The sequence below is a fragment of the Chelon labrosus genome, assembly GCF_963514085.1.
Source record: "Chelon labrosus genome assembly, chromosome: 21".
Classification (NCBI taxonomy): Eukaryota; Metazoa; Chordata; class Actinopteri; order Mugiliformes; family Mugilidae; genus Chelon; species Chelon labrosus.
The window spans coordinates 7,829,060-7,849,009 of record NC_140354.1 but is presented as its reverse complement, the minus strand read 5'-3'; the positions used below and the strand labels follow the sequence as shown (position 1 = coordinate 7,849,009).

Sequence of the window (19,950 nt, the reverse complement as noted above, 5' to 3'; positions counted from 1 at the left end):
TAAACCGAGATACATCGATCAGGCATAACATTATGACCACCTTCCCAATATTGTGTAGGTCTCCCTTGTTCCTTCCAAAACGGTTGTGACTCATCAGAGAATGGACATGAGGGTGTCCTGTGGCGTCTGCCAACAAAATGTTGTTAGTGGGGGCCTTTGGGTCCTATGTGTTGAGGGGAGGGGCCTCTGTGGACCAGGCTTGTTCCAGTGCATCCCACAGATACTTGATCAGTTTGGGATCTAGTGAATTTGGAGGCCAGGTCAACACCTTGTGCTGTTCTTCCTGTTTTTTGAGTTGTTCCTAAACCGTTGTAGTGTGTGTGCCTGTGTCAGGCTGCATCCTGCTGGGGATGGCTGCTGCCATCAAGGGGTGTCATTGCTATGGGGTGGGGGTGCCTGGTCTGTCTAGGGTGCTACATGTCTAAGTAACATCCACAGGAATGAATGCCAGGTCCAAAAGTTTCCCAGCAGAACGTTAAATAGTTACAAGATGGTCAATGTTATTTACTTCTCCTGTCAGTGGTTTTAATGTTATGCCTGATCTGTGTATTGCGCTGTTCTAATACTGAAAATGAATATAAACTGTAAAAGACACATCCATGTTTTCACTGACCTAGTTGTTGGAAGTTAGGTTGAGGGGACATGAATACTTTTATTTTCAAAGTGAGGGTGTCACGGACTCACCTCATGAATCCTAAAAAGGAGATGAGTGCTAAGCTGACCGCCCAGCCAGCTGTAGCGAAGGCTTTGGGCATCGTCAGAGCTCCTGTTCCCACAATCAGATTAAACATATACACCAGCCCCACCTGGAGAGGAAACGATGGAAGGTAAAGACACAAACAGCTCTGATGCAACTCTCCTAAAAAAAAAAAAGTCTTTAACTTTATCTCATTTTCGATCTCATTTTGTTCCCCATTTTAATTCTGCTGCAGTGCTGACCTAAATTCTCTACATGGATCAATCATCTAATAACAATTCACTTTGTGAAGTTTTTCGTAAGTGCAAATGTCAGGCACAGCAGTATCAGGTGCTCCTCAGCACTCTGGTTAATAAAGATCAAACTACCCTTTGGAAGAATCAACCGTTGTTCAGGGCTAATTGGGCAACATGCACCCTATCAGGTAGCAGAGTGCTTTAATGATTCAAAGCTTTATCTCTGACCAGCAGAACAGGAACTTGAAGACAAAGTAATGCTGGACGCAAGTCTTACAAAATGAGTCGTTAAAAGTGAGCCCAAACCATAAAGAGGTCTGATGTGTAAGCAGTTATGCTTCCTCTTTCACATACATATGCACGGTCTCCACTTACAAAGACATGTGACAACCTAGAGTGAAGTTCATGAAGACATGAAAAGACACCCAACCTTTACAAAGTATGTACAATCAATTTAATCGATAAAAGTTAAAGCATCAGCAGATCAATACACAGAATGTGTCTTCAGGATTTCACCAATCCCAATAGTTACAGAGCTCACAAAGGAACGAGGCGGATAAATGTGTGCCTTAAACATTAGATAGGAGTCATTATATTATTATTACAATACTCACAAATGGAGAGTATGGCTCCCCCGACTCTGTTATTCCCCCTGCCATTGATGAGTCTGGTCTTTACCTGAAGAGACAAAACAACAACCAAATATCTGAAAGAGGGACGATTTTCAATTTAACGATAGCATTCTCAAAATAGACAAATAAAAGACAAAACAACGCGAGAATAAACGTTCAAAGCGCTGTTTTTGTTTTTGTTTTTTTTGTTCTTCATTGCTTGTAAACAGAACCCCATTAACAAATTGTGCAATTTAGCATGAATTTTAATATTGGCAAAAGGACACAAAGATAGTAGTTTCAACTTAAAACATTTATTCAATTTTAGGAACCAATTTTTAATTCGGTAAGGAAATTAATCAGTAAACAGAGCATATTTCAGCAAAACAGTGAAATGATTTCCGGTTACCTCTATGCAATCTATAGAATATTCTTTTTCTTTCCTTTGAATCGTGGTAGTGTTTTGGAGTGGATCTCTAGTCACTACTCTCGTTGTATTAAGTTGTCTTTGAATCAATATTTACTGACTGAGCTGGCATTTCTTTGCTAGCAAAGCAGATGTAACGTACCGTCAGACTAGCGCAGCTGGTAACAGTCAACAACAGAGTTGTTTTGGCGTTTAGTAATTCACACTGGTAGCTAAAGGCGGTTATTCTGTAGCTATCTAAACAGGTGTCATGATTGGAAAGAAAAGCAAACAGTGCTCACCTTCCTTCTTCCCCAATCTGTCTGGCTAATTTAGCTGCTAGGCTAGCAGGATGCTCCAAGCTGTCAGCTGGGTCTGAGCCCCACAAGCTAGCCGAATAAACGCACGCACTCTCCGCCTTACATGGGCTTTGTAGTTGCCAAATAGTCGAAAGAAAGTCGGTGTATGAGGAAGGCTTAAAACACATCCCTGTGGGTTCTCACGGGGCTAGCAGGGCTCTAACACTTAGCTAACTTCAGCAGTAAACTAAGATTAGAAACCTGCTCCCGCACGTAAATTACTTCTAAGACTAAGACTTACTTCCGGTAGGCACCTTCAAAGTAAAAGCTTCCCATGTAATAGGTGTGGCAAGGCTTTTATTGTAAGGAGCAAACAACGCCGTTTTCGTTATTATTACAGTTAACTTGACGCTCCAGCTGATCCTTAGTGCGGGAGTAAATCACAGGACTGTTTTGTTTATCGCTGCGATCCCTGTACAGTTAAATAATTAATAAACGGACAAGTCGAATAATATTAACAATGGCCTAAAGTGTATTCTACATTATATGACTACATATTAATTAAAATTTTCATTATTCACAACATGTTTTTCCGTTTTTGTTGGAGTTATGAAAACGAGCGAGCCCTTTCCCAGGACGCCCTGTCACATGACACGTCTGGATGTCATATGACTGCACACCTGTCCATAAACCTGAGTCCATACATCCCAGCATCTCACTTTTAGCACTCTTACTTAAATTGCCCCCCGTGGACAAATAAAGTTTTCTGAATCTCTGCTGGTGCTGCTGAAATTGTATAAAACATTCTCATTCCCAGTCTCTGAACAGCTGTAATAGTCCTTTTATGGTTGTACCTGTAATAAATGCAGGATTCAGACTTAGAGGTTCACAAGACAGAAGCTCTAAGGCAGTGCTATTCAATTAATTGGGAATCGGGGCCAGCTCATGAAACTGAGGCAAACTCAGGGGCCAGAGAATAAAAGTAATCACAGTAACAAATAAAGAAATTACAACAACACACTGAAGGAGTCAATGTATTCTATTTTGTAAATGCAGAACAAAGGGTTGCCAACTCCCTGAAAAATGAATAAGGGGCACCTCATTGGCAGGGCCAATTTACTAAAAGTCAAATGTAACATTATTAGATTTTCCAATGTGAGGCAAAATCTATTTTAAGTGTTCAGTGCATCTCTGGTACAAATAAATTACACCTTAACAAAACTCTTTCATCTATAAATTTACCAGTTTTACTGAAGCAAATATATGTTGGCATCTATTAAGTCATATGCACAGATGTCTTCAATAGAGTGATCAAATTTACCAGCCCATAATAATCCGGTATATTGGATTATCTGAGCAGGTAATGGTCTTTTTGATAATGCATAACAGCTACCAACTAAATACAGAAAAATTCCAACAAATGAAATAGGTTTGACGAACACATCAACGAATGAGCAAAGATTAATTAAAAATAAACACTTTTTAGACAAGAGTATATTAATATGACTAATAAGGATAATGGTATTATCCTTGTATTCATTCATTCATCCTTTCCTTCATCATGTTGTGGATTTATCCTTAATGTCAGCTGAATTTAAGATGTTAAAAATATAACAATTAGTTTTATTTTTGCCCAGCTTTCTTCAGAGCTAAAATACATATAATTTATTTATTTTCAATGCGGACGTCGTATTTTAGACACCACATACTGTATGTATAATTGTTCAGAAGAAAAAGCTGCGGCAGATGTTTCAAACGTATGGTTTAGAAAAGACAAAATATTGGTGTTTTTTTTACTTCAATTCACTGCACGCATCCATACATGTTAATGCTAACATTCAATCTTAAAAACATTGCCATGCACTGACACATTATACACACAACATCTATTCCATCTTCTGAATCCACTCTATGTACATGTATGTCAGAAAAAGGACGACAGTCAAAAAATATAAGACAAAGAACACAGTGTCAAGGACTATGGCCACTCGTCTGTAGCCTTCCCTCTTCTTCTGGCCTTTGTTCACTCGTGCAGCTTCCTCTCGAGCCACCTTCACTTCGTCCAGGGTCAGCCTCAGCAGGTCGTATTCACTGGGAAGGCAACTCTTCTCTGGTTTCACCTGGACTTCCTCTTCAGGTCCAGCAGGCTCTGTGTGGGAAATACATACGTTATTCCAGCAGAGAGAACGCTCCTATTTACTTCTATAGTGGAAGCTGCTCTTAGACTAGCTGGTGAACATAGCGGAGCATTTAGAAGCTAAGGAGACAGACACTGATCAGCCAAAACATTAAAACCACTGAGACGTGAAATGTCAGTAAGAAACATTGACCATCTTGTGACAATTCAATGTCCTGCTGGGAAACTATCGGACCTGGCATTCATGTGGAAGTTATTTAGACATGTACAACCCACCTAGACCAGACCAGGCACCCCCACCTCATAGCAATGACACTAAACTTAACCCTAACCCGGCAGGATGCAGCCTGACACAGACACACACACAAGAATGGTTTTGGACCAAAATTTTATAAATAGGAGGAACACCACAAGGTGTTGATCTGGCCTCCAAATTCACTAGATCCCAAACCGATCAAGTATGTGTGGGATGATCCACAGAGGCCCCTCCCCTCAACCCGTAGAACCCAAACTCCCCCACTAACAACATTCTGTTGCCAGACACCACAGGACACCCTCAGAAGGCCCATGTCCATTCTCTGATGACTCACAACTGTTTTGGAGGCACAAGGGAGACCTATACAATATTAGGAAGGTGGTCATAATGTTAAGCCTGACTGGTGTATCTCTGTTTAAACAAGATGTTCACTCCCTACTCTTTCATGTGTAATTCTCATCAAGCTTGTTTCCAGCTGCAGCAGGCAGTGAAAAAAGTTAGACCTATATTCCACCTGTCAGAAGGCCCGTGCCCATTTTATTTATGGACAGAATTTCAAGGCGCAGCCAGGGCAATGAGGGTGTACCGTCCATGAACCTCATATCACGTCTCTGTTTTTGGCAGATGATGCAAATGATACCCATTCATAAGGATACTCTACCTAAACTCTAGTTTAATGGCATGAATAAATGTGAGAAATGTGGTCTTGAATCATATTGACACAAGCTCTAATCGTGCATTATTCAATAGAGTTTTCACTAGAATGAGTCGTACCTTTGTCATTGATGTCAACCAGCTGAATGTCCCCTTGGTCACTGTCAGAGCTTTGATCTTCCCTAGCACAAAAATCACCAAGGTCCATCAAGAAGCCCACCATTATGGCCTCCAGGACGCTTATCCCCACCAGAGCGAAGACTACAACAAAGTAGATAGCTAGAACAAAAGTGCGAAGACGTTAGGGGTCAGTTTGATGACGCCGAAACCTATCGAGGGACGACCTGGACACTCACCGATCATGGGCAGGTTCTCTTCAGTGGACGGCAGCATGTCCCGCAGAATCAGCAGCAAGACGGATATGGACAGGAGGATTGTCACTTTGAAGCTGAGCTTTTCTCCTCTGGCCTCGCTGATGAAGAAGGACGCCAAATCCAGGGCGAGCAGATAGAACAGGGGTACGATTAAATTCATCACGTAAAGCATTGCCTTCCTCTTGATGGTGACCTGTAAAGACGGATTCATTAGAGACAAACAGACCTGGAGATTTCTCTGAATTTCATTGCAAATATCTTCTCACCATGTATACAAGTTTGGCTGGTACAGAAATATCCCCATTATAAATAAAACATTTGTCGATTTCAATGTTTTTGAGTGTCCACTCTCCCTGTGTGACCATGAACAACTCAGAGAGTAAAGTGAGCCGCGTGTCATTGCTGATGGTTCCTAGTTTTATAGCTCCGACTGTGCAGATGATAAAAAAAAAAAACAAGTGTCAAATGATGGATGGATGAATAAAAGCTGTGAGCCTGCAGTGAATAACTTACAATCAGTGCTCATGGACGTAAATGTGATGTTACAATTTTGCTCATCGAAGGGGAACATGGTGAGGATGAGCTGGCAGGTGTAGGTCAGTTTCTGCCGCGTGTTTTGAGTCACCAGGCCACTGGGTTCCAAGCTGAGGAGAAGACTGTTCCGAACACTGCCACTATCAGAAGCACTGACGGGACAAGAAGGGAGTGGAGAAAAGGGGATTAAAGGATTCAGTTTTCAGATCGAATTGCACAGAACAGAATTAGAACCTTGTACTGAATTGTGTACAAACGTGTTTTATTGTTTTCTCCTCCTTTTCAAGGATAATTATACTTAAGTGCATATTTAAGTCTCCAATGTACTGTAAGGAATGTGAAGGCGAATGTGTTGCAGGCAATTATCTTTCAGATTTATTAGCTTAACATCAGCCTTCCAAAACCGTTCAGCCACTTTTCACTCCCCTCTGAGTGACAAACAAGCTGCAGTGCTTTAACAAACATACTCCTCCCGGATGACAACGTCGGGGACCCAGAGCATCGAAGTGGGAACGGTCAGCTTGTTTATCCCACAAAAGTCAGAAGAATTCCAAGTCAGGAGCTCGTTTGTCCATTCCTGGGAGGAGAAGCAGGGCTTTAGAAGTACATGTACTTCTTAAATCCGAACATGTCACCTGAACTCGTGTCTTACCATTTTCACCCAGATGTGACTTGTGATGGTTTGAGATTTCTCATTCTGCGGACAATCAGCAGAGATATCTCTTCAGATTTCGCTGCCTTAATACAACAGAGGCGAACAAAACAGAAACATGACATCAGGGAAACTTACCACTTCTAAAATGCCATACAAATACAGGTCCAAATTAACATCTGTGGAGCTTTTCCAGTTTTTCACTGGTCGCGTGACTTCTAGAAATTTATTCGTTGTCGTCAGGTTCAAGTGGTTCAGCAGACTGTAGTAGGAGCAGTCTGAAGTCTGACCGCGGGACACTCCTGCTGGGAAGAAGGCGTTTAGGCCGTACTGAGCAGAGAAACACACCATCCGAAACATCTAAAATCACATCATCGAAATTTAAACTCACCAATCAGAGCAAGAAAAGCTAGGATCTGCAGAGCTGCCATGGCCCGTTTACCTGCAGCTCAGTCTGAGGCGGCCCTTTTAAACAGAAAAGCCGCTTTCATAAACAGGACAATACAGTCAATAGATCCAATCAATGGCACTGTCCAAGTGGAAACTCGCTTCTCTTAGTTCCTGCGTTCAGTCACAGGTGAGATAATTCAAATCGTCCGTGCGGTCCTATTGTCGCCCTGCAGCTAAAGCAAACAGGCAGCATGAGGAGAGCACAGGGTGACATCAGGTGAGAAAGTTTTCCACCCAAAGCTCAACAAAACTGTGAGGCTATTAAAATAAAAGTGAATCACTGCAAAGGGTGTCTGAATCAGTTAAAGCTCCTTTAAAATCAATAAGGAGATCTTAGGGTTATGGTTAAGGTTTAGGGGGGTGGCTCTGTGGATCAGACTTGTTCCAGTGTATCCCACAGATCAGTTTGGGATCTAGTGAATTTGGAAACTAGGTCAACACCTTGTGCTGTTTTTCATGTTTTTTTAGTTGTTCCCAAACTGGTTGTGTGTATGTGTGTGTCATATATCCAGAAGAATGTGATGATACTGAGAGCTGTAAATAAAAAAGTCAGACAATGTTTTTTTTTTTTGCTGTATTTTTTTATTCCATCATTTTTTTGGTGAGGAAAAAATCCTCTCAGATCAAAAGCCTCTGAGTGTAGTAACAGCTTGCTGCAGCAGCTGTCATTTCTTGTTTATGGGAAAATCATGATACTGATGATAATAATATTAATAATCTATCATTTATCTTCCCAATAATTCCTGCGAACAAAACTGTAATGAAGGTAGATTACGGTCACAACTTTGGCACTAAATCATTTCTTTTTACACTTGTGCGTCAACGAAGAAGACAGGACGTGGAGGTTTATTTTAAAGTCCTGGACACGTGCTCCTCAGGGGTAAACGTCAGTGGGCAGCTGGAAGTCTTTGAAGGTGTAGAAGGATATGTCTCCGTAGTCCACCACAGCAAACACCACTGGGACGTCTCCGCTCTGGAAGGCCAGCTGCTTAATTGCTCGCAGGTCAGGCACGGGGCCACTGAAGCTGAGACAGAGCAGAAACTGAACGATTATTGTGAGCTATTACGAACAACGTGCTTGTCGCAATGAGCCTTTAATAATTACTTAATTTTGGCCCCATCACAGTGACAAAGAGGAAGATGTGACAAAACGTCGATTTAATGGGAGTCCGTCCTCCTGTAAGTCAATCTTGAGTAAACACACCGTTGTGAGGTGTGTTTGTGTGATTGCTTACCTGCACACACACATGCGGGAGTACGGTTTCCCTGGGCTGCTCTTCTTAAAGTCAGCCACCGTGTCAGGCTGGTAAACATTGAAACAAATCCTCCACTCATCCGAACCTTTTAACCTGAGCGGGCAGAGCATAAGGTCATCAATACCTCCTGAATGGGGGCTGTCCATCAGAGCACAATACTTCAACCTAGCCACGTCGATGACAAACGGCAGAGCTGCAGCACGTCGCCCCCTTTGTCTCTGAGTCTTTATGGGTTTGTAAATTAAAGATCGTAACCTGTGACAGTAGAGAGACGAGCTTGGGTCGCGTTAAGTCCACATTCTGATTTATTTGCCTTTACAGGGGACTCGGAGTCTTCTAATCAGAAGGAGCTGCATGAGTATTTCTTTCTATTGATAAAAAACACCTCTATCTTAAGTCTGTTAACTGTAACAGGGACAACAACAAAGTATGCTCTATTAGATTCATCCCAGCAGCCAACACCATGATCTGTAATTCCTGAGACTGAAGAATTGAGCAAAAACTGCAGTTCCACAAACGACCACTAGAGGCTGACTCCAATCCCCATAGACCTCCATGTTAAAATGTTCAACAGAAATAAACATGTTTACAGCCTGGTACAAAAACTGTATTAGTTTCTATAACTAGTTTTTTTTCATTCATGACAACTGTGCGGAGGATAACTGTTTTATAACCCGCCTGTTTAAATTATATCAAGGCATAAAATCAAGCATAACTGAGGGTACGACTGTTTTGAGTGACAGGTAGGTGTGCTCACAGTTGGTAGCTGTCTGCCGAAGCGTCACCCTCCCGCCTCACTCCACCAAGCTTTGAATAAGCTGAGAGTTAGGTGGAGTTAGGTGGAGTTAGGTGCACTGCAAAGATGGTGACGGTCAAAGACGCCACATTGAGCTTCAAAACCGCTCAGTGGCATCAACACAGCCAGAGGCTTTGTTTCTGAATTTCACTTCAGAAAGTGAGTCAAATTCTCAGTTGTAGAACATGATTAATCTTCAGTTGCTACGTCTAAAGGTGTCTATAAACTCTGTGTTTATAACCATCTCACAGTTTATCAGCATGACAGTGCAAATAAAAGATACCTGGACGCTCCCTCGAGCAAATTTGTCGATTTAATCACACTGATTTTATCCAACAGCTCCGCTGGAATAGAAAACAAATATCATTTACTTAGCATTCAGTCAGACACTGATCATTTTTAAGACACAGATACTGCATAAACTCTGAACTGACTTCACAGTCATGTGATCTGATCTCACCAGTGGGGATTGGTTTTGTTGGGTCGTGTAAAGGAGCAACTTCCCGGTTCCACAGGTGTGCTGGTCGGCCCGAATGCCTCCCTTGCCGCCTTGCCAGGAGCTCCTGGTACTCCGCCCAGTTTCTGCACCGCCGAACCTTGAAGGAACTCAGAATGTGATTCCCCATGACATGTCCCATATTGTATACTGCTCAAAAATAAGATTTTCAGCTGCTACAAACCTCTCTGTCTTTGTTGACATCCCGCCTCCGCCGGCGTTTCTCCTCCTCCTTCCTCTCCTCCTTTGCCGACATCCTCACCTTCCGCAGGTTGATTTTTCGCCTCCAGGGGGCAACGTCACACACGCCTACAGTTACATCCACGGGCAGCAGAGAGGGGTCCGGAGGGGCCATGCAGCTAGGGAGGCGATCGCTGGAACCCAGGTTGGGGAACGAGATGCTGCTGAAGTCCCAGCGCGAAGAGCCAGAGGTGGAGCGATGATCCGATCGTTCGTCTGAACCCACAAGAGCGTCCGTCATCCACCAGGTCCTGCCCTTGTCCTCGGTTCCTGGAGTTGCGGCGGCAGTCTGGACCTCTGGAACCTCCGCAGAGGCCGTCAGGTGTGACTCAGGAGGTTTTTCATCGTCACCTTCATGGCTGCATTCGTCCTCCTCCATTTTCTCAGTGGTGCATTGTTCTTGTGCTTCAGGGTGACTGCAGGAATAACAAACAGTGTTTACAGGTCATCTGCACTGACTGATGATCAACTCTACCTCAGTTATCTGTTCGAGATCTGCCAATACTATTTGTTCTTGGTATATAATGAAAAATATACAATATTTTGTCTTTACAACAACTGATCAATAAACCCCCCAGATCATTCATACTGAATGCCTAAGTAAATGACAGGCAGTATAAACAGTGTGGTGCATGGCCTCTGTTCACCTGCATGTTGGGCTGGCGCTGCGTTTCCTCTTCAGCTGCCTTGCTGCTTTGTCACGTGACTGAGGAAGGTTCAACTGCCTCGCGTAGGACGACGGCTCAGAACTGTAAGAGGACCAACACAGCACATACCCTCTTCACTTTCTGACTTGTCCCAGCAGGAAAAGCAAAGGCGTAAATAATCAAATCAATAGTGACGGATTAATACATCTTTCAGAAGCCATGTTGTCTTTATTAATTTCCAGTTCCACTTGACTGTCTTTCCAATCCTGTCTGAATGTGACATTAAAGTTCTGTTACCTGGAATCAAATCGGTGCACCACATAGCCCAGCCTCTTCAAGTGCCCGAACACCTTTGCAATGAGAAAGACTCGTCAGACCAGTCGGACAGTGTGTTTCAGAATATGCACCGGCAGTATTAATATTTGCACCTGATACTGCTGGAGGCTCACTGTGTCTTCGGACAGAAACTTCTCATAGCCGTCCTGGATGGACAGCGGCAGGTCCTCGTAAAACACCTGCACGCTTCCCTGTTCACGCAACAGAGGAGCCATAGATTCAGGTCACACAACGAGACTCACTGACTGAGTTTACATGGTCTTTAGTATCCCGGTTTTGATTGGGTTTTTGAAGTATCCCGTTTTTGTGTTTGTGCATGTAAACACCATATCCCGAATTCAGAAACCGGGTTTTGCCACCTGGAGTACTCCGATAGAAGCCGGGATACTGGAGCATGTATACACCTTATCCCGGTCTCTGACGGCTGCCCACTGTCTGCGCAGGCGCGAGTGACGCACTAGATATACAAACAACATTGCAGCAACGAGAACTTCTCACTTTTGGAGCGACGAAGAGACTGAATTTTGCCTTAAAATAATGAAAGACCTCAACATAACTACGTGTTTAGATGGCAGAAAACACAGAAATGCCGACATATTCAAGTCTGTTGCGGAAAAGCTACGTGACGCTGGTTTTCCACCTCGCACTGTTGAACGAGTTAGGTCGCGTTGGAAAACCGCAATCTGTTGTAAACAAAAGACGTAAAAGACGTAACACACGCATGCGCAGATAGGATGCAGTGATCAGAAAACGGGTTTCTGGTATTTATCATGTATACAGGGATATGAATAACCGGGCTTCTCTGTGTTCCATGTAAACACCATATCCCGGATATGCTCAAAGCCGGGATAAGCCTCAAAACCAGGATACTAAAAACCATGTAAACTCAGTCACTGTTGACTGTTAATTAAACTGGTGAACCGCATCCCGACCAACAGGTTTTATCTGCCACTCACACACTCCATCAGGTACAGAGCCTCTTCAGGGAGGAGATACTGCTTGCCGTTTGCAGAAAAGCCCATCGTGTGCCAGAACTTGCCCTGTGACAAAGAGAAAAAATATGGCGAACATGCAGAAGCAATAGAGGAGGCAGAGTGCAAGCTTGTCTCAGAGTGTGCGGTGACAGGACTCACAGCCGGAGACTGAAGCTCCACAATATGATCACCTGGAATCCATGTGGCCTTCACCAGGCTTCCTCTGCAAGAGAGTAAGAACACACAGTATCTATATCATGAAACTCAACCTGACCCAGGTCACTCAGGTGCAAAGAGAAGTCCACAACAAGCCAAAAGACACACAACCCTGATGAATGTACGAGCTAAAACGGGCAAAACAACAACAACAAGAACTACTTTGAGCTTTCAAGAGCTTAGCTGATGGCAGAATCTCATAACACATCATTTGATTTTAAGAGATGCATATATACTGTGCCGAGCAGTGGTAGCTAGACGATGGACAGACGTCTACTCACTGCCTCTCCACTCTCTCCTCTGATATGAGGCTCCAGTGTTCATTCAGAGACTGCTCAAGCCGCTGCCGTTGCTCGTCCGAGTCGTCGGGGAAGAAGTCCTTCTGACCTCTGACTGGGATCTTGTGACTCCTGGCCCGGGCTGCGAACAGCTCAGACGGACTGCAGTTACGAAGAGAGACACTTGCTTATGAAAGACACATAGACATCAGACGTATTCGGTGAAGCTGCTTAGAGCTGAAGCAGTGTGATCAGAGCCGCAAGCCTGCCACTAAACACATGAGAAGAAAAAACAATGTACAACTTGCAAAGTCACTGTTACAATACACTAAAGCTGAAAGGACTGGCACAACTAACTAATTTAATTGATTGATTTTATACTTTGTAAAATGGGTCTGATCAGGATTAGTGTACAGCCTTTTGATTTCGATGAAAGAAAAAAAATCTATTTAGTCCAACTAATTCATACTATTTGTACTACTGTATTTCTAATCTAATCCTGTTGTTAATCAAAACACTCAACAGGGGGCGACAGAGAATCAAATGAGTGACAACTACCCATAAAAAAAAATCTACCAATAATATTTCAATCCTGGAAACAACCAAAACTACCACTATAGAGCAGCCTCCGATCTTTTTAATGTCAATAATGTCCCATATCCCTGCATCAACAACTACAAACGTTAGCTCTCAGTTAGCTTTAAATGAACCATGTGCACAAGGCAACAGCCTGAGAGTTCTGGCAGCAGTAAAAGTTTGACAAACATCCACTGAGGGAGAAAATAGGAGAGACGATAGTGATACCCAGTTGATAAACGTACTGATTAATCTGACGAAGGTAAAAACGCACCTTAATATTTCACTGTAGAACTTCCCTTCGCTGTCTGACTTGTTTTGGTCCGCCATGTTTAGCCGGTCTACTTGCCGTTGTCCTCTGGGTCCTAGTGACCACCAGCTCGGTGAGTACAAAATATGACCGACAGAGGGCGCTACAGCACATCGAGATCTTTGTTCTCTTTTGCAAAAAACACAACCAAACCATTGCCTTATTTTATCTTAATAAAAGTATTATTTGATGTTAAATGTCCAGGATACTTTCAGTGAATGAGTACATTTTGGGTGGCTTTTACATGCATCTTATTTGGTTGACCAAACGTAATACATTTGCGATTTGGTTTCTCTGTTTTTAGTGAAGAATATAGTTTGTATTTGTTTTTCTCAAACCTTTTTATAAACTTCATGTAATAAAAGTCACACATAAAGCTTTTGTCACGGACACAGTTTTGATATATCCAATATATCCAGACGAGTTAAATCCTATCTTATCTAATCAAATTTCCTTTAGGCCAGAAACAACTCGTTCCTCCGATGTTTGCAGAGTGACACAACAGTTCAGTATATATATATGTCGTGGTAATGGAATGAGTTGTTCTTTTCCAACTTTGAAAGTGAAAGTCACATGACTCAATACATATAGACGTGTAAAGTTCAATGTAAGTATTATTTAACTGCAAAAATACCCAACCCTGCTAATACCCCCACTATTAAAACTATTAGAAGTCTGTTAGAGCTCATCATATTGGCATCATTTTAAGTTTTATGCACACAAGTACATGCTGCAATATGTTACTCCCTTGGTCTGTTTTCAGATGACATATGTCCCCTTCTGATGTTGTATCCTGGTGCCAAGTGTTCCTCAGGTAAGCGACGCACACCTATCCAGCCATCCAGGTGATAAAAGAAAACATGACCACCTTCCTCCACTGGCTCTGTTCTGTGCAGAGGTCAGATGCCCTCGTGGACAAACTGTGATAACTTTGTGCTCCGAACCTTTTCTATCAGAACCAGCATTCATTGTTCAGCAATTTCAGCTGCAGTAGTTTATTTGTTGGATTGGACCACATCGGCAATCCTTGGCTGCCTATTTGTTTTACAATCAAGGAGGATTCAGGATTTTGTGTGCAATTGTTAACATTTAACCAAAGTTCTATTTGTCTGCCCTCTGAACTCTGATTTGACCCAGTCTTGCCTAAGCAGCTAAATGTATATGTGTATATAGTAATGGGGGTGGGCACTGCTGTCAGGCTATAAAACCCCCTGTTGATAGTTTGTAGCAGGGCCTTCCCAGTAGCACGGTATGTACACAGCTTTGTTTCACTATTATATCATCTTATAACCATTAAAAACTATTTATACCACATATAAATTAAAGTTGCACAAAAATGTACTGAATGGTTTAATTGTCTCCTTTTCTACAGGTTTGTTCAGCAAACATGCGTCTTTCCGCCGTTCTTCTCCTCCTCTCATTCACGGCGATGGCCGGTAACTGTGCACCTTTTCTGTTTTGTCTATTGTATATTGCATATTTATGCAATGTTTTTTTTTCATTTACACATTTTTTTTCATTTTATACACAGGAAATAATCAAAAATATCTAAATATATATAAAAATGGATGAACTAATGGGGGAATTATACAATAACGTGACACATTTTCAAAACATGTCTGTAAATGAGAATGTGTTTTGTACACTTTCTCTATGAACATGTCAGCAGATGTATGGGTCACTTTGGGCTCCTTAGAAACTGAGATGCACGTTAAGGTTGTCAGAGATCTGGAAGCTGCTGAAAACTCTTTGCTAATCTTCTTGACAAAGTCCTGCTCATTGTCTCTCAGGGAGCGTCACCATGAAGTCGCTGGTATTCCCCAGAGAGACGAGCACCAGCTACGTTGAGATGGTTCCCCTGAAGCCGTTGAGCCTGAGGGCTTTCACTCTGTGCATGCGTGTGGCCACAGAGCTCAGCGGCGAGCGAGAGGTCATTCTCTTTGCCTATAGGACCTTACACTTTGACGAGCTGAATGTGTGGCGTGAGCTGGACGGCAGGTAAATCAATGACGGCTTACTAATACTAACAATACGTTAGTCCAGTATTGTTACTGCTACAACAAATGCTACTGTATGTATAATATATACTCTGTATGCAACCATAATAAAACTACAACTACAAACAACTATACACTATACTACAGTACTACAATTACAGCCACTACTTCTACAAGCACATTAAAACTTCCACTGCCACTACTTCTAAAAATACCATTACATGCACTTATATAAATGATGTTTTAATTACGTAATAATAAATACTGCTACACCAACTACTAACAACACCACAAACACCACTACTAATGCTAACAACACAACAGATACTTCTACAAATGCTAACAATATCCTTTCTGCTACCAATTACACTACTACATGTGCTGATGCTACTACATACAACTGCAAAATATATTACGCTACTAGTACCGCTACTATTATATCTGTAAACACAATAATACTTGCTGCTACTACCAGTATACTTCCACTTCTACTAACAAATTCATTACTATTACTACTACTACTCCAAATGTACTAAAATAATCATCCTCCTACTATCACTACTACAAACAACTATACAGTATACTAAACTACAACTATGCATGTGCTACTTGCGGAGATACTAGTACTGCTACTACAAGTGACAACTACTACTGCTATTACCACTCATAATACCAGCACAGTAACACTTCAGCTAAACTAAAAACAGTTTACTTAATTTCATTAACAATTTACTACTAATAGTACTACTCCCACGGTGGCACTACAACAGCTACTACAAATTCTACAACACTACATGTGCCAGTACAACTAAAAACAAAAGTTTGTATGCTATACTACAACTATGCATACATTTCTGACTAAGGTACTGCTTCTACTTGTGACAACCAACGCCACTACTAATACTACTACTACAGTGATACAACTACTGACATTCTACTGCTACTAAAATACAGCTATACAATACAATAACAATTTTGGTGTATTTTAATGTAGCATTTTTAAATGTGTGTTTAGATTGTCCTTCTTCTTGAGTGGAGAAGGTGTTATATTCCAAGTCCCTGAGCTTGGCGCCCTGGAGACTCACCTGTGCATCACCTGGGAGTCCAAATCAGGTGCGGCCGCCGTCTTCATGGACGGGAAGAGAAGCTTGACCAAAATCTACAAGAAGGGTTTCTCTGTTCGTGAAGGAGGCAAGGTCATCCTGGGACAAGACCCAGACTCTTACCTGGAAGGATTCGATGCCAAACAGAGTTTTGTTGGGGAGATCTCTGATGTTAACATGTGGGACTTTGTTCTGCCAGACAGCTCCATTCAAGACATGGTTTCTGGGAGGAAAGTAGAGCGGGTATGAACTACAAAGCAAGCAAAGTACCCCAGCAGTAGCTTTTAATGATGAAATATAATGATGTACAAAAAACAAATAGAATACAACGTAGAATTCATTACCAACAACCCTATGATCAAAAAAAATGCTGATTTTTGTCAACGTCTTTAAATCTGCTTTCTTTGTATTCTATCGAACTGTATATACGGTTCTGAATAGTGTTAATCTTTCAGTTGAATGAATTTTCTTCACCTTTTCTACACCTCTTTCAAATTTCTCCTACTCGATCACAAAAAAAAAAATAATCACAATAGTCAAGACAACACATACGATGTGCAGGGCCTACTATGAAAATAGCCCATCAAAATATTACTATATGTGTTGTTTTAGCTCCCTCTTGTGGGCCTCTTAAAGGAGTATTTGTGTGTACTTTTTCATTTTCAAAAAGAATCATAATACAGGACATTCAAAGTATGCGTGAAATTGTTGTCACTTCGCAAACGTACAAGACAAAAAAGTTTCCACACATTTTCCCGGTTTGCAGGCACGGACGGGGTTCGAACCCGCGATCTTCGGTTTACGAGACCGACGCCTTACCACTTGGCCACCGCGCCTGGTAATGTGACTCGTCCGTTTTGAGGTCTCTTGAAATACGGATTGTTAAATGACGTACAAAAGTGTAAATTCACTTAGTAATAATTCAATTAATTAGTGTTTAAGCATGATTCCAGATTGCATTCAAAATATGTCCCAATTTAACTTCCCACGCCGCAGACGGAATTACGCAGGTTTAAATATCTTCCAAATAATTCTGAGGCTTTCTGGATTTCAGCCCACTGCACAAGTAATTGAATGACTCACAAACAAACTTTTCTAAAAGGTTCGCCTTTTTAAAACGGCCTGTTGTATCTGGGAATGGAATCGACCTGCACCTTTATTTGATCTCATGGGATCAACTCCAAAAACTACAAAAGCCTCCAGACAAAATCCGTGTGTCCCACTGGATGTCTTCGCAGATGGCACTGATGATTGAGCTATGCCTGAGGTAATGTTTTATTTCCTATACGTTTATATGTTTACGTTATCGTCTGTCAAAATCAACTTTGGATTATCTTGTCGTAGGCGAGAGGGGGGAAATCTAGCCAGGGAACACACCCGGAAGAAGATGGTGCGGCTCACAGCAGATGGGATTTCAATCTCTTCCTGAAATAAAGTAGCTGCAGATGTCACGAGATGGTGTGAATTCTTGGACTGTCGTGGAGAGATTGTCCGGTCAATGAGAATTTCAGAAGTAGCTAATGCTGTAAGTAAAGACAGTTCCCTGAAAAACCCGAGGTAGCTATTTAGAGGCTACTAGCCTGTAGCTAAAGAGTTAGCTTGCTAGCAGAAGATTCATGTACAAGATGTATTATATTTCTGTACAGTCTGTTTGAAACACTATTTTAAATCATTTCAGAAGCCCATATTAGACCCTGAGCACAAGGCAGTGATTACTATCGCTGCTATACTAATAGGATATGACTGGCGGTATTTAATAATAAAAATACGTTTATTAATTAAGTTTAAAGGGAAAAGTTCAAAATGTTGCAACATAAAAGCACTCACAAACTATTCAAAACACTAGTTAAATAGTCATATTTCAGCCGTTGCCACTTGAAAACAATATGTATTATAAGGATATCCTTATAATAAAATGAAATATTAAAACTGTAATATTTTAAATGTTATATAAAACCGAGTATTTTATTCGACAGCAACATCAGTTATGTAGTAGGCTAGATCAGCAGATTTTTATTTTTATTTATTTTTTGTCAAAACTACTAATTACACAATAATTTTGTTATCATATATTTCACATTTCAGTCTAATCTTCAACCGAGCCAGCTGCTTAGTTGAGGTGGTTTGGGTCAGGGTAAGGGTTGAGGGAAAGTATTTCAAAGATAGCATCACGAGCAAGTGAGCAAGTAACCTGACTCTGAAATACCATAATATTAAAACCTAAATTATTTTTCTGTTGTGTTAAGTTTTGATCGCTGTTTTTTTCAGGGCTTGAATCTTAAGATAGGGATAAGTTCACATCTAAAACTTCAGCATATCTGTGCATATCTAGCATAGCTTGTGTTGATTTTCAGTTGTTCTATGTCTTATGTCCTTGTTCCAGTCTTTGACCAGGCCTGTCTGAGCCTCCCTCCCTGCTTCACCATGCCGCTGGTGGTGGACGCTGTGTGGGCGCTGTGGAGCATTGGAGCCGGCATCTACGACTACTTCCACACCAGTGCCATGGAGGAGAGGATCCATACACTGGAGAAGGTCCTCTATATCCATGAGTTTGTGATTGTAGCCCTGTCGGCGGGCCTCATCTTGCTCATTATGTACATACTATGGAGAAAACACTGAGACGTTGCTTGCTTCTCTAGCCAAGACCAAGCACGGGATGTTGTTTTGTCACAGGATGTCTTCAGGATAGCTTCCACTCTGATGTTGGCCAGAGTTTGACTTGTACGACTGCTCACACTTGAAGATCAGACTTGTTTCGGGATCAATCGAGATGTCCCAGATGAGGTCAGGAGCACTGATGGGAACCAAAACCTGAGGAGCAGAGCTCCATAAAGACGTGAAGTCTTTCTGTTGCTGTGTTTAAAATGTTAGATTAGCCTGAAACAGTCTACAGATCAATATCTGCATCAAAATCATAACAGCTTCACGAATCAACCCTGAAATGATGCCATTTGTTTAAAAATCCTCTCAATGTGTGGTGACAAGCTTAAAGGTTTAGTTACTGTTGGTGATGACTTTTTTTTTTAATTTAGAATTAAAAAACGTTTGATTTGTTACAGCAGCCAAGTTTTGCAACGGATCATAACATAATTACCTCAAAATTATAATTTCATCATGCTATATGTCTGTTTTAGAAGGTATTAATTAAGACCGTTAACTGATAAAATGATTTATTTCTCTTGTCAAAGCATTTCATATCATCCATCTTTATGACTTAATTACAAATCATAGTTAAATCTTTGTGATCTGATTTAATTTAATTATTATAATATTTTTCCGTTATTCTTCTTCGTAACAGACTGAAATGAGTAACTTTTGGCGTTAAGTCTGAATTTCCATCTCAGACTTTATCCAGCGGTCTCATAGATAAATTGCGTCGTTTTGCCGAAAACAACGTTGTCGTGGTTACTGGTTTACAG

The 19,950-nt window shown here is 41.5% G+C and overlaps 4 protein-coding genes across 4 annotated transcripts in view; 1 reads left to right on the top strand and 3 right to left on the bottom strand.

Annotated features, from left to right (window-relative positions):
• Positions 1 to 2,484, bottom strand: part of tmem104 (transmembrane protein 104) — a 48,352-nt gene extending 45,868 nt beyond the window's left edge. The window contains exons 1-3 of the mRNA XM_084571281.1: positions 2,253 to 2,484; positions 1,548 to 1,611; positions 685 to 806 (exon numbers count right to left, since the gene is read on the bottom strand). Coding sequence (XP_084427407.1) covers positions 685 to 806; positions 1,548 to 1,592 — 167 coding nt within the window. The 5' untranslated portion in view covers positions 1,593 to 1,611; positions 2,253 to 2,484. The remainder of the gene's footprint in view (positions 1 to 684; positions 807 to 1,547; positions 1,612 to 2,252) is intronic.
• A 1,379-nt stretch (positions 2,485 to 3,863) lies between these two features.
• On the bottom strand, positions 3,864 to 7,332 carry LOC311506139 (5-hydroxytryptamine receptor 3A). Its single transcript, XM_084570020.1, has 8 exons — positions 6,995 to 7,332; positions 6,857 to 6,901; positions 6,672 to 6,781; positions 6,184 to 6,377; positions 5,937 to 6,100; positions 5,653 to 5,863; positions 5,417 to 5,575; positions 3,864 to 4,398 (listed from the first exon to the last, which is right to left on the bottom strand). The coding sequence occupies exons 1-8, from the start codon at positions 7,214 to 7,216 to the stop codon at positions 4,136 to 4,138; spliced, it is 1,368 nt and encodes a 455-aa protein (XP_084426146.1). The 5' UTR covers positions 7,217 to 7,332; the 3' UTR covers positions 3,864 to 4,135.
• Positions 7,333 to 7,786: 454 nt separating this feature from the next.
• On the bottom strand, positions 7,787 to 13,655 carry tsen54 (TSEN54 tRNA splicing endonuclease subunit). Its single transcript, XM_084570557.1, has 12 exons — positions 13,396 to 13,655; positions 12,549 to 12,707; positions 12,211 to 12,274; positions 12,034 to 12,117; positions 11,170 to 11,268; positions 11,039 to 11,091; positions 10,742 to 10,843; positions 10,039 to 10,510; positions 9,819 to 9,954; positions 9,642 to 9,702; positions 8,542 to 8,655; positions 7,787 to 8,331 (listed from the first exon to the last, which is right to left on the bottom strand). The coding sequence occupies exons 1-12, from the start codon at positions 13,449 to 13,451 to the stop codon at positions 8,181 to 8,183; spliced, it is 1,551 nt and encodes a 516-aa protein (XP_084426683.1). The 5' UTR covers positions 13,452 to 13,655; the 3' UTR covers positions 7,787 to 8,180.
• Positions 13,656 to 15,114: 1,459 nt separating this feature from the next.
• On the top strand, positions 15,115 to 16,780 carry LOC311506138 (C-reactive protein-like; the record flags this gene model as incomplete). The annotated part of the gene is made up of 2 exons (XM_084570019.1): positions 15,115 to 15,430; positions 16,418 to 16,780. Exons 1-2 carry the CDS (start codon positions 15,233 to 15,235, stop codon positions 16,778 to 16,780), a joined length of 561 nt encoding a protein of 186 aa, XP_084426145.1. The 5' UTR covers positions 15,115 to 15,232.
• Between the last annotated feature and the right edge of the window lie 3,170 nt (positions 16,781 to 19,950).